The sequence below is a fragment of the Limanda limanda genome, chromosome 4 (genome assembly GCF_963576545.1).
Source record: "Limanda limanda chromosome 4, fLimLim1.1, whole genome shotgun sequence".
In the NCBI taxonomy this organism is placed as follows: Eukaryota; Metazoa; Chordata; class Actinopteri; order Pleuronectiformes; family Pleuronectidae; genus Limanda; species Limanda limanda.
Genome location: NC_083639.1, coordinates 10,780,482 through 10,794,860, shown reverse-complemented (window position 1 = coordinate 10,794,860; position 14,379 = coordinate 10,780,482). Strand labels below are relative to the sequence as shown.

Genomic DNA, 14,379 nt, shown 5'->3' with positions numbered 1-14,379 from the left:
AAAAAGGAATTATTGCAATTAAGTGCATTTTTTATTTTCTTGTACACTGCTTCAACGTCCAAAGAGGCTCGCTTTGAGTGACGTCAATCCAAACATACAACCAGGTCATACTTGTGGTGTCTGTTGGCTCTGACGCTGACATGTGTGCGTTCTTCAGGTGGCAGCGTGTCGGAGCAGCGTTGAAGTGTGAGATGAACCATGGAGGGGTGCAGGAGGCCAGTCACTAGCCGAGCCAGCAGCAGCCTCACAACCACCAGCACCAGCAGCACCAGCAGGAGAAGCAGTAGCCCAGGGAGGCCCCTGAGCATGCAGCTGGGCTCTCACTAGCACCAAGTGGACCCCGTCCTCTCCTCTTCACCTGGGGGCCAGGGCTGCAGAATGCTCAGTCCTGTCACCCCATACAGTAAGTGTTCACTGATTTTATCTACACGTGTGTACACCTCTCATGCTTGGGTGTTTGAATGTATGTATCATGTCCAAAACTGGGGCTCGTAAGACCTGATATATATGAATACTGTGTCCCGGCTTGGCTCGAGTGTGTTTTCCTGCACACCTTTATCTTTTGACCCCCTCTTTTGTCCAGGACTCATCTCCTGTGGCTGTGTAGAGGGAAGCAAGGGGCTGAGGGGAGGGGGGGTCTCTGAGAAGTCATGTTGAGAAGGCAGATATGCTAATGGCCTTAGCAGCTGAAGCTCCAGGCTTTGCAATGAGGAATTTAACAGAAATTGGTTCAGTGTCTATTTTGCCTGCCTGTCCATATGAATATTTAAAAAAAAAATTGTGAATAGACACCTACAGCCTTTATGACAAACATATTGAATGAGGTCAGAGGAGCCGCCTGTGTATTTCAAGCTTTTCTTTAAGAACTCGGGATGCATCAAATGTTGTTTATAACAACAAATGCACAGTCATACCTGTATTACATCTTCATGTAAGATGAAGAATGACTCATTTCTCGAATGAAAAGCCTGTTTATACTTCTAATCATTCATAAAAACTGTCAGGTTTTCCCTTCAGCACTAACCTCAACAACTTGGCAACGTTTTGTGTTGAGTGTTTGTCTGAGTGTTATCTCACTTGGCAGATCTCAATATGTTCTGCAGATGGAATCACATAGATCTCACTGACACATCGCAGAACGGTGTCAGTTTGTATATATGCTAATCATGAGAGGTTGCTATCCAGGCTGATGAATATGCTTATATTGATTGCCTGGGCTTATTGATTAGGCCGAGCTTTAACAGGATTACAACGCTAACATGATTGGAATAATGCAACAGGGATTTACTTCTACGTGCATTTTGTATTCCAAAGAGCAACACAACGAGACACAGAGACAAAATGGACGACGTGAGAATGAGAGTTTTTGGAGTGGACAGAAGTTGTAGTAGCGTGCGCGTGTCACATTCCTCCCTCAAAAAGTCTCAGTCGGTGTCACTTTAGATTTCTCCCCATGGAAACCTGGAACTTGGTCCTATACTGGCCTTTAATTACATCATTTTCTTGTCAGGTCTCACACATTACTTACCCAACACAAACAAGCAAACAAGTAATCACAGTTAGCGACACCTCATTATAGGCTCTGTCCATAATGACGGCAGTGTGTGACAGGAAGAAAGGGAATGAGCAGTTGTGGCCATTTCTCACTTGTCAGTTTCCAGGGTGAAGCCATCCTGTGAATAAAAGGCAGATTCTTAGTAACCTGGTGTCAACAGCCTCTCATTAGTCCTGCATTGAGTGACTCATAAAAACACATCGCCCTCCACCTTTACACAAACACACACACACACACTCATTAGTCCGCCACAAGCTTTCAGTAATCATGAAAGCTTGTTAAGCAAATTGTAGCACCGCTCAGATTCTCATTAGGTGTCATAGTAAAGAGCTGCACTGCTGCTGATAGTGGACAGGGCCTGACAGAGGAAGAGCAAAGTGAAGGGCAGATGGAGAGGACGCGCCGAGGGGACTGGTCAGCTGCAGCCTGATATATGAGTGGACACAATAAGCAGAGAAGGGGGGCCAGGCCAGCCTCTGCCACATGTGTGTGAGCTAAAAGAGTGGGGGAGGGGGACGACTGACCACACAGGGTCGAACACACAGTCCTGTCTTTTACTACGGCACAGAGTGAAGCACAAGAGGAAGACCGTGGCTACAATCAGAAGGGAAAGAAAAGTGAAACAAGAGCAGCAACATAATTCTAACGCCGACTCATTTGTCAGCGGTGCTCCGAGATAAATCAATTCCATCGGATGTGAGTGGCGCGGAAAAAGAAAAAAAAATCCATGTGGACACTCATTGCCATGTGTCACCGCCCTGTGATTTGTTGTCAGAAACAACTCGAGTAAGAAGGGATAAGTGTGGAAGTTCATTCAGATATGGTACAGTAGCTGATTGGCTGTCAGCAGCGTGGCCTGGTGAGGCGTGCAGGCCTGTTGGGGATAAGGGGGAAGGGGAAAATTGTGTGTGTGTGTGTGTGTGTGGCGAAGGGGGGGGTCCTCCTTCATGCTTTTTAGACTATGGTCTCTGCTTACATAACAATCTGACCCTCATTTACTCTGTACACTAGAAGCACAGAGATAGCTGGTTGATTTGTGTGTGTGTGTGTGTGTGTGTGTGTATATGTGTGTGTGTGTATGTGTGTGTAGTCCATCGTCCAGTGCAACAGGAGCCGTGACAGGCTCCATGTAGACTAACACACCATTCCTGCTCTGATTTGTTCTGTATTGATCTTCTGGGCACTGTTGTGAACTAACTCTTAACTAATACAAATTAGCCTGTATTGTGCAAACAGCTGAGAGGATCATTTATCAGCATTGTAAGATAGCACACTCTCTCTCCCTCGTCTCTCTCTCTCTTCCTTCAGCCTGGGAGTGGACAGTGTGTGTGTGTGTGTAGCGTATGGAGAGGATATGTGCTTTGTAAATAGATCTCAGGTTAGATTCCTGGCATTCCAGCAACCTGACTCATCCGATAGATGACCAAGAAGTCCCTCAGCCTGTTGGCCTGCTGCACCGTAAACCCACAACGCAGGAGTGCATCTTGGTGTGTGTGTGTGTGTGTGTGTGTATGTGTGCGTGTGGGTGGTTGTGAGTCTGTCCGTCCTCAGGAAATGTAAGCCTTTTGTTTATTGTGAGTGGAGTAAAAGCACTAACAGAGGAGCTCTCAGTAAGGGCGAGTTTTGTTTCCACTCCCCAACCCAACCAGCCGTCCGGCCAGGCAGCAGCTCTGATGCTTCACAACCCCCAAATCCCATTCCAGGCAGCCCCTTCCCCCACATGTACTTTCATCTAATTAACCTCTAATTACTCATACTGACCATGCAGTGGACCACGAGTCGGACCAGCCTCCACTGATGCACAGAAAACAGCCATGACTTGGCATCATTGTGTTTTCTTGAAAGCAAACAACAACGTGGTCAGCCAATACAATATATAATATATAATATATAATATATAATATATAATATATAATATATAATATATAATATATAATATATAATATATAATATATAATATATAATATATAATATGTAATATATAATATATAATATATAATATATAATATATAATATATAATATTTAGACAACATACGTTTTTTGTATAAAAACACTAATGAATAAGGAAAAACTCAAGCACTGAAACGGGTTTTAGTGGAAGCTGTTGTCGGCCTGATCAAGAGCTGGGGGGGGGGGGGTCACATTTAGTCCATGTCTTTACTGGATCGAACCGGCTGCTGTTTACAAGCACCCTACTTCCTGCTTTAGACACCGATGCACAAACACGCATATGTAGTGCCTATTCTGCTGTATGGTCCCCCTCTTTGCCATGTTGTATGTAGGCTTCAGTCTTGAAATGGTCAGGAGAGGAAAAGGAGCTGTGTTTAATTATACGTCACCACCTGCTCTGGTCAGATCGGTCAAGAGAATAGCTTATTTGCACCTCTTAAAATATGTAACTATATCTATGTAACTGGTTTGGCCATTAAAAACATGCACTTGTAAAAGATTCTGATTAGTCAGCTCCAGATTTTCACGTTTCCTTCCCTTCCATCTCCTCCTCTTATGTAATCTTGCTATTTTCAATTACGTGATGGTGAGGCCATTTGCAGTTCAAACATTCCCATCACCACCATTGTTACTGGTCAGTATGAAGAAATCAATGTGAGATAAACATGCTGTCAGGTGCTGGCCAGAACTCTAAATAAATAAATAAAAGCACATACAGTAATTTCAGTGACACCTTGACACTGGCTGCTTTCTTCTGGGCAGTCCCTTTAGGGTCCTGACGAAAAAATCTGAATAAAGACTTCTGTGTCTGGATAGGCACTAATGTTGATATCGACCATAGAACTGTATTAACACAATAATATTATTCATGTCAAAGGGGAAAAGATTGAACCGTCAGGCATCTGTTTTCTGAAGATACCCTGCTTCTATTTCTGGTTATCTGAGAGTAATAGATCAATGTGATTGAGATTATCATCGGAGCTTAACGAGCATAGGAGTAAATAGTACAAATTGTATTTTTCCTTATTGAAAATGTTCATCAAGTTGCCCTGTCAATTTAAATAAAAATCAACATTTACAGCTAACTTTAAGGACATCATCGAAATAAAAGATTGATTTGTCAGGCTCGTCCAAACTGGGTGAGGCTACAGCAGCTCAGGAGGAAGTGGTGGATTGTCCACTAATTCTAAATACTGTGGTTTTATCTCTGGCTTCTCCGGTCTGCAAATTGTCCCTGGAAAAACCTCTAAATTCAGATACAGACAACATACAAGAATATCAGATCTATTCTATGCAAAAGTGCTGGAGGGAGGAGTAATAAAAAGTGGGTAAAGCCGGACCCCAGGCAGAATATGTAGACGGAAGTAAAAGGGGTATTAAATGTTAGGTGACTGGAATTTTGGAGTGGTGGTGGATGTCCGAGAAGGGTGGTTATTGTGTATGACTGGAGAATGTGAGGAATGTGACTTTAAATTACTTTCTTGCTTGTCTGGACTGCAAAGAAAGCCCTGTGTGTGAACGTTCTGCAAAATATGTAGCACTACATCACCGACGCATTCGACAATAATTGAGTCTGAAACTCATCACATTGGTCACTGAGCATTAGAGGTGACGTCATTTTCGAGTTGAAAACCGGGTTATGAAGGACTTAAACAGACATGTGTAGGAACAGTGTTGCAAAAACACAGCATATGTAATATGTTTGTGCTCTGCTGATTTTCTGTAAGCCGAGTGTTCTCAAGGGTTTGACCTCCTTTCATATTCCCGTTTCCATGGTTTTATCTTTCCATGGTGTCCAGTAGCCAAACTGCTGGTGGACGGAACCAAAGGAAATACTGGTTTACTGCTCTGCAGAATGATTATCACAATGATTAAGGAAAACTGTCATAGTTGCAAGCCGGCTTAGTGCTCATCTTTGTCTCTTGGTAAGCCAAGCACGGCCAAGAATGAAGGGGTGTTTTCAAGCCCCAAGCCAACATGAGATGCTAGATTAGGGTTAGGGGCTCCCTCGGTCATCCCTCCTAAGACCCAAACCCTGCTCCCTAATATCCTCACTTCAACACAGATGTCCGTCGCTGCAGCGCTCAGGAACCATAAGAGGTTTTAATCATCCCCCGAAATCCCAGAAATTGACATCTCCTGGAAAATAGCAGAATGCAATCATAAATTTAATGCTATAAAATCAGACTCTGCTACTGTGTACGGAGCATGAAAACACAACAGGACTCTTCAGATCTTGATGAGAGCAATGATGTTAGAAACCGTAGTTTTCTCCTCTCAAATCATTTAATATTTTGAATCAAAAAAAATATGAAGTAGATGTATCTAGAACAGACAAGGTGATAGTTTGACAGGAACTATCACCAACACAACAAGTCACTATTGACTCTAAATGAGAGATGTTCCTAAACCCTTTTTACTTGCTGATATTGATTCTGAGACTTTGTGACACAGAGTTGACATGTGACAGATTGACAAATGGATTAAGTGACTTAATCCTAGAAAATAAATCACAAAAATACCGAACACCCAAATCGGCCAGAAATGTATGCTTTAGGCAAGGACAGAGGTGTTCCAATACCATTTCCCCCGATAAGACTTTGTGTATTGCAACTTATATAACATATTTTAACAGCTGTCAGCTACTAACTCTGTCCAGTGAGGATTGCTGTCATTGTTGCATGAGCTGTTTTAGATTAAACCCTTTAAAAAACAAACACATCTAAAGAAGGAAAACCAGAGAACTTTTTTAAGTATTTAGAACAAAAATGCAAAAATCTATGAATCCACAACAATTACTATCTTCAAATAGCTCTAAATGAAGTCCGCCATTTTACTTGTAGGACTAACGATAAACTTACACACCGCTCTAAAAGCTGTACTCACCTTTGGCAGTACAACACAACAGCTGTTTTGGAGTAGTGAAGAAGACGGGATTTCCTGCCAAACCAAATTTCAGTTTTTTTTCTGGGCAAAACTAAACCATAAAGATGTGGTATTGGATCAATACATAGATTTGTATCAGTATCGGAGGTTTATCAGATGCTGGTATTGCTGGTAACAAATACATCTATAGCCATATATTTTCAATGGTTAGACTTTTATTTTCTCAGGTTATTGGACAGTAATGATCAAGAAAGGTTTCTTTTTTATGAAGTTGTAAGATCATCTTTGAATACAGGCTTCCTCTACGTTACAGGCTTACTGGAGGGATAAGAAGTAGGAATGGCCAGTGATGCTTCTTTAATTCTTGTCAGATTGTCACCAAGCACTGACACTCCCATAAGTCCCGTGTGCTCTAATCCTTCATTAGTCTGGTTTTCCCAGTCTGGTACTTAAACCATCCAGACCCTGCTTCACTCCTCCGTCATCTGATCTCAGAGTGATCCTACTCAGGGTCTTTTTTTTCTTACATTCCTGCACTGAGTTTTGATGAGGCCTCAAGATGCATTAAATTCCTGCCAACAAGTATGTCTTGGATAGATTAGAGACCGTCTGGGGTGTGAGGAGTAGATTAAAGGCAAAGCGCCAAGCGATTGGCTCATGCCTACAATCAGCATGACCAGTGAGTATCACTCTGATGACCCTGAGTATCGCGTCTGTGTGCGTGTGTGTGTACGACACCTAGATTTCATTGGATGTGCAAATACGGCCACAAGCCAGAGGATTGTGTAACACTGTTTGATTCTTCAGATACTGATTAATGTTCAGATCTGTCAGTGTTGTTATTGCAGCCAACCAGTGGGCGACAGATTTGTGTATCATGCCCGGTAGAGAAATGGTATGATTGTATGTTTCTTATTGATCTGAAATATTTGTAGAACTGCAGAGGCAGAAAAAAGCAACAATTTCAAAAGGCTAAAAGTAATGATTATAATTTCTATATCAAGGATATCAAAGGGTGATTCATTGAACTTAAAATGATGCCCACAGATACACTATGTTGTTGCAGAAAAGCTGATCTTCAGAACTGAGTTTAATGTACTGAGTAAACTATATAGCGCCTAATGACAGGTAAGACATTTGCGTTTTTCGATGTGTTCCAAAAAATAATATCCTCTATATTTAGAGCCTCGATACAGGGACACATAATTCAGTTTGTTGGAAGTGAGGAGGGAAACTTTCAAAGTGGAAAACAAACATCAGATGAACACAACTTCTAAACGTTTTAATTCACAATATTGTCAAAACTAAAACATTATCCAGGTCCAATTGGATAATATTTATGTACGTTGAAAAAACCCCTATAGATCTGACAAAAAGATGCAGCTCGACTCCTTTTTCTTTCGTTTGTATCATCCATGTTTTCACTGTTACAGCAGAAAATTGCTTAAGTGATATCCATACGCCAATTCTGCATCATAGTGTACCTGTAAGAGTATCCATAGCAACCAGTTTACTCCAAATCTGGAGTTCGCATTTCTGCATTTCGTAGGATAAAACAAAAATAACAATGTTGTTGTGAATTCATCATTTAACATCATCAGTGTTTCTTCCTTTGTTTTCATGTCTGTCTTGTACATGGACAGACTGGTTTACAAGGGGCCGCTCGGTACAGATGTCCTTATACATCCAGTTGGACCTCAGTTTTTTGGGGCTCAGACATTGGCATGAATGACTGATTGAATGAATGACCATTAAACCTTCCAGTAAGAAGTGAGCAGACACTGGGTTAATGCATCCATCAACACCCCCCTGCCAGGGTTCCATAAATAATATTAAGATAATATTAAAACAATATTAGATAATATTTTATCTACAGTATTTTAGCTAATATGATTGTGGTGGAAATATACCGCGAGCCCCATCTCCACGTCTGTGCTACAAAGATTTTTTTCCCTTGTGGGCTGGGCACCGCGATCGGGTAGTATTCCCCGGAGCGCAGGGATTTCTCAGATCCTGGGTGGAGCCGGTGGTGGTCACGAGCCGGTGGCGGTCACGAGCGCTGCGATCCCTGGATTGGATGAGTGGGATTATTGGGCTGAAGGATCATTTAATTTAGGGATCAACATGTGGACCGTTTAGAGGCCCATCTGGTGGTCACAGTGGACATGTGACCTGATAATAATCCACATATAGACAGTTTCAGAGCAGACGTGTGAGAAGTCAAGTGTGCATATGTGGGATAATTGAATAAATCCCAACACCTCCCACCGCTGCTAATAGTTTGCTATTTTCTTTCGGGACAGATAAATAAAACTATCATCATTAGGGTCTTGAAAAGAGTCGAGTAAGTAACTGTAAGGTGGATAAAATAAGACGCTCTGATTTCCAGGATTAAGTTAGTGGGCATTTATCCTCTGTAATGTCAATGAACTATCATAACAATCAACAAACCAATTGCTGAATTCATTACTTCTACCTCCTCCAGTTCATTTTTTTTTTTCATTAGTGTATTTGTTTATCCCTCAGTTAGCAGGACTAGCCAAAACTACACAACCAAGTAGAAGAATTATTTTTACTTTCCAACATTTTCGTTGAACAATTCATGGATTTTGATTTGATGAAAAAAAATACAGGAATGTTTAGAGGCTGATTTTTATGAATGTGGACAATTTGGGGCAGATCCTTAAAAACTCTGGATCTGGTGAATGTAAATGTGGTTCATGTGGTTGGGCCTTGATGGAGGTTTGTGCTCTACTGAGAGTCATTCTAGTTTATAATGAAAATAAATAGTTGTTCTGAATCATAGCTAAACTCATAAAGCAATCACATTTTTTTTTTTACACCACAGAGATCAAACCGTTTGTCTGGTAAAACAGAAGGATAAGTTAACCCGCCAACTACGCAGAGAATAAATCATGGTGTGTCAGTAGCATGTCTTACTATATCCTGCCATAGGAATAATTTATCTGCACTTTCTGGTGAAATTGAGGCCGTGGCTTCTTCCTCCGGCTCCGGCCTGGGGTCAAGACAGTTTAATAATACTCTGCAATGCCTGGAATGTCAGCCTAATGCCAGTTCAAAAAGACAAGCCCACTCCCACTAAACCAGTGGATTACCCTGCTTGTCTTAATGTGCATGTAGAACCACACATGGCACTTGAAAATCAGACCCTTTTTTTGAATCGGTTCACTTGGAATAGTGTTCCTGTGTCAGTCTTACTATGTGTAAGATTTTCAAACAACTACTCCCACCCCCCCCCAGCCCCTCTCCACCCTCTACACAGCGACCCCGCCCCCCCATTCCCCCTGTCCAGCAGACCCCTGAGGTTTCGGCCGAATTAGATCACACGCTCGGTGGGGGTGGCTTTGTGGACTAAGAGTCTCATAGAGAGACAACAATGGCCCCAATGTGAGCGAGGCAAAGGCAGAGGGCAGTGTGCTGGTTGATAGAGGCTTATCGCCGTGGAGACCAGGCTAAGGGCTATGTTGGCGGCTTCGTATAAAGATTAGAACAGTGGCCCCCCCGCCTGGATGAGACTGTGGGGAAGAGCACTGGCTAAGCGCTGACATGATTCTGGAAGAGAGTCAGTTTGTCAAGGTGATTATGAGGGCAAATATTCATGAAGGCCGACTTTTAGCTCGGTTGAGTTTTGGAAGAAGGAGGAGGCCAAATATCGCAAATTGACAAGATCAAAAATGCTGCAAACGTGTCATTTAAAAAATTCCATCCATCGTGTTATGGTTTTATGGTATAATAATACTTTGGTCTTTTCCTTAGGTCTGTTGAAGATGCACTGGTCTCCGGAGCACGCTGCCCCCTTATCTCAGTGGCCTGAGCAGCACCTTGATGTCACCTCCACCACCTCGCCGCCGTCTGCCCACAAACACGACCCCTACTCCACCGCTGCTCGCCGTGGCTTTGGCCCCACGGGTTACCCCTGGGCCAGTGATGACATATCAGCCCTTACTGCTTCTTCTCTGCTGAAACGCTATGCAGATAAATACTCTGGCCTGGAGCTGTCCTACGACCGCCCCCCTGCTGGAGCCTACTCCGAGCCTGGACCTTTCCTGAAGACAGAGCCTGAGGTCTGGGCTCTGGGTCAGAGCATGGAGTGTTACCCTGGACTAGAGGCATTAACTGGCACCAAGATGGGTTCTGCCTCTGGGGGCATCCCAGCCACAGGAAGTGTAACAGTCATAAGCAGCAACCTGGCGTCTGAGCCAAGTTACAGTGGCGCTAGCTCCTGCAATGCGCCGTCATCTCAGGAATACCCTCCTGCCTACAACAGCACCTACCTGTCCTCAGGATACTGCCCTCAGCCCAGCGCAGCACTTCCCCCCGCCACGCTACACTCTCTGCAGGCCACACCCACTCTAGTGCCCAGCTACAGCGCCAGCACTCCCGTCTACAACTACCCTCCTGGGTGCTACCCCCAAACCAGCCTGTCCTCTGGATATAGCCACCCCAGTGCCTCCTACCTGCCCTCTGGCATTAGTGCCCCGACTCCTCTGGCCCCTCGGCCCACCATGTTGGGGGGGAGTTACAGTTATGCGTCTCACAGCCTTGGAGGGAGCTCCGAGGCAGGGGCGCCGCTGAAACGCAAGGCTTTCGAGATGTCGGAGGAAGGACAAGAGGGAGCAGAGGTGGAGGGATCGCGCTACAGGAAGTACGGCAACGGAAACAGTCACAGCAAGAGCCACGGCAACGTGCACGCCAACGGCTATGATATTGGCGTCCCCGCCTCCGATCCACAGGCCTACAAGCCCGGAAAGCCTCTGATGTCGCCCCCGTATGGTGGGGCAGGGGAATACAGCCCACCGTCGGGCCTTGCAGGAGAGAGTGTATCAGGGGAGCACAACTTTCCTCAGCAGCAGCAGCAGAGAATGTCCATGAAGATCCCGGCCCCGCACACACGGTCTGAGGATCCAGCTGGAGGCCGCTGACACTCTCTGCCACTCATGGAGAGGATTCCCTCGCTCTTATGAAGCAACCAGAGTTTTTAATCCAGGCAGATTTGGGGGAATGGCATTCGATTTATAAAACAAAAGGTTTCATTTCACTACAAACACAGGATAGCACAAGACTGGTATTTTCTGTGCGTCTTTATTTTTTTCCATCACTCATGTTTTTTCCAAAGATTCACAGGGGCCTCTAGCCCCCATAAGGTCGAGGTAAGTCTTAGGGGTGAGGTCGAGGCATTCTCTATATGGATATTATTAAGACAGTCTATATGTGTGAGTGTCTGTTTCTCTCAGGATCCTATTTATTTCCTTTCTGCTGCTGTGGTAACAGCACTGCAATGTTGCAGATGTTTGAAGTCAGTGTAATTATTTGTGGCCGCTATGTGTGTGACGGGCCTTTGACTGCAATATGTTCTACCACACCACAGAAAGAAAAAATCATTACTGACCAAAAAAAGTAAGGAGAGCAATAACTGAAACGGTGAGATTGCCACACTTCTTCAGCACAATCACTGCTACTTTACAAAGCTCACTACACGACCTGTGTCACTCGAGAAATGAATGTTTCCCTGCTTTTTCCCGTGAACATATTCGTAACCCTTATTTTTCAGTTTCCTTCACCTCTTTCTTTCTTCTCTGTTTTGCCGCTTCAGCAGCTTTTGTCTGTGTCCAGTTTAAGCACGCCAAGCTGCTCATCAAACGTTCACATGATAGTATACACGAAGCCGCCCTTGAGAATGTTTTCACCTCAGGAAAGAGTGGAGAAATAATCTAAATGTTAATGTTCATTTAAAACGTTCGGGTTTTTTTTGCATTCACACAATGTCATTATACAGATTTATGCAGACCGTGTGTTGCTTACATGCAGATTTATATCCTAAAACAAACGGGTGTGTCTGAATGATAAAACCTGTTCCAGTTTATGCATCAACTTAACCAAAAAACAAACAAAAAGGGCACTCAGTAGGGCACACCTTACACAGGATTGTCCCGTTCCTATAGTAGAAATTTAATAAGAAAAAAGGAAGCGGTAAGGAAAAAAAGCTCTTAAAGCCAGGGTTGGTAATCCTGGAAAAGCTAGCAAACTTTGTTTCAGGAACAAATCACCAAACCTGGCTTTAATCCATATCTGCACCAACCCCATCGATTAAGTCGTTTTTGCATAATCCTGCTAACAAATGAACCAGCAAGCAGACAAAGGGGAAAATGTAATCTTCTTGGTGGAGGTAGTTACCACGCTTAAGTTTTCTTTCTGCTAAAATTCACTCAGAGCAAACATGTTGAAGGTGAATGAGCCTGTTTGGATGCACAGACCAGTGAATGAGTGACGTGCAGATTTCTATAAATGCGTCTGGATGAGAACATCCAACAACGTCAACACGACTTTCTTTATGAAGACCCGCTTGTCCTCTAGGATTTGCCTCTTCTTTTTTCTAAATATGCATTGTCTTTACCTTTGCCTCTGAAAAGGATGATTTATAGTTGTGTTATTGAATACTCAGGAAGAATATTGTTACCTCAGAATGATAAAAAAAAAAGAATGTATGTTATTACCTTTGGGTGTTTGTAAGGAGCTTTATGGAGCAAGATGAAAATGGAGCCATGGCTTTGTCAAAGAGAAAAAGATACTCTGAACACTTCAGGGAAATAATGAACTCACAAGGCCTTTGATACAAACCGTAGAATACACACACACACATACAGCCACACACACATACAGCCATGCACACGCACACACACACACACACACACACACGCTGCTTCTTAGCTCTGGGGGAATTAAACTTGAGGTTTTTGTACCAAGGCCTGAAATGTTGAATGTAATTCAGATATTTTTTTTAAAAAGGACAATACATGCCATAATGTACATCAATTTATGTTTTTAGATATATGAAACATATTTTCTTCTTGTATAGATGTAATTCTTTGCTAGGTTTTTGATGGAGCAATGAATGACATGTTAAGTGTTAGTGTAGTTAGCAGTGGGGCAATGGTTTTGTGGACAAAAAAAAAAAAAGTCAAAGCAAAGCACTCCTGATAGACGACATTCGACATATCAAGACACACAGTATGTACCATGCTCTATAACAGGTATTTTCATTAATTGTCTTAATACAGTGTCCAGCTTCCATTTCCCATGTCAGTATTGCAAAACTACTTGAGAGCACGTCACCGGTCAATCAGCTGGAATTTAGCTTTAACGTGAATTGACACCATGAAGAAGGGAGAAGTGAATTGTGACGGATGTGCACTGTAAAAAGTACAGTCACAACTTTAAATCCTTTTTTTGCGGCTGTGATGTTTCATCCCATCATGAATTGTGCCATACCCTTGTATTTTGTGCAAAGAGAAGCCCCTTGGAGGCTGAACCAAAACCAAACTCCTGCCTAAACGCATGATCCCCTTTTAATAGTAAGATTTTTTTAGGCTACGATGCAACTTCAGATTTTAGTCTGAAATCCAGTGTGGTGAAAAAAGTACTTTAATGCCTCTTTTTGAGAGAAAAAAAGCACATTCATTAAAAAAAATGTTAACTTAATCAGAGGGTTAAACCGATTTTGCTTCAAATTATGCAGAGGAAGAAAAATGACAGATGAATAAATTGATGTAAAGCAATTAATGGTGTATTCTTACCCCCAGATTTTAAAAGTGTTTAAGCGCTTAGTTTCAACAATTGAATGCTCTTGAATACCACACAGGGAATGTGCTCTACATTAACCCACAGGCTGCGACAGACGACAGATTATTCACTGTTAATTCATGGAAGTATGTGGAGTTGAGTTTGTCCACAAGATCAAGAAATGGGATTTCAGTGTTATGACTTTTGTGATTCAGTTGTTCTTTTGTTGTATCTTGTACATTTTCTGTAACCACTTCTACCTCATTCTGAAGACGAACATTGAAATATTTATTTCATGTCATTTCACTAACCAGTTTTAAGGAGCAATGTTTCGAATACTTGACCTGTTCTAGTCTACCTCACTAAAGACTGTTGTGTCATGGAAATGAAGATATACCAAAAAAAT

The 14,379-nt window shown here is 42.8% G+C and overlaps 2 protein-coding genes across 2 annotated transcripts in view; both read left to right on the top strand.

Annotated features, from left to right (window-relative positions):
* slc4a8 (solute carrier family 4 member 8) overlaps window positions 1–227 on the top strand; it is a 27,330-nt gene extending 27,103 nt beyond the window's left edge. Inside the window, exon 24 of the mRNA XM_061069236.1 lies at window positions 158–227. Within this exon, the coding sequence (XP_060925219.1) occupies window positions 158–227 (70 nt within the window). The remainder of the gene's footprint in view (window positions 1–157) is intronic.
* si:dkey-195m11.8 (fidgetin-like protein 2) overlaps window positions 1–14,379 on the top strand; it is a 15,075-nt gene extending 696 nt beyond the window's left edge. The window contains exons 2-3 of the mRNA XM_061069570.1: window positions 158–403; window positions 10,170–14,379. Of these exons, the coding sequence (XP_060925553.1) occupies window positions 379–403; window positions 10,170–11,335 (1,191 nt within the window). The 5' untranslated portion in view covers window positions 158–378 and the 3' untranslated portion in view covers window positions 11,336–14,379. The remainder of the gene's footprint in view (window positions 1–157; window positions 404–10,169) is intronic.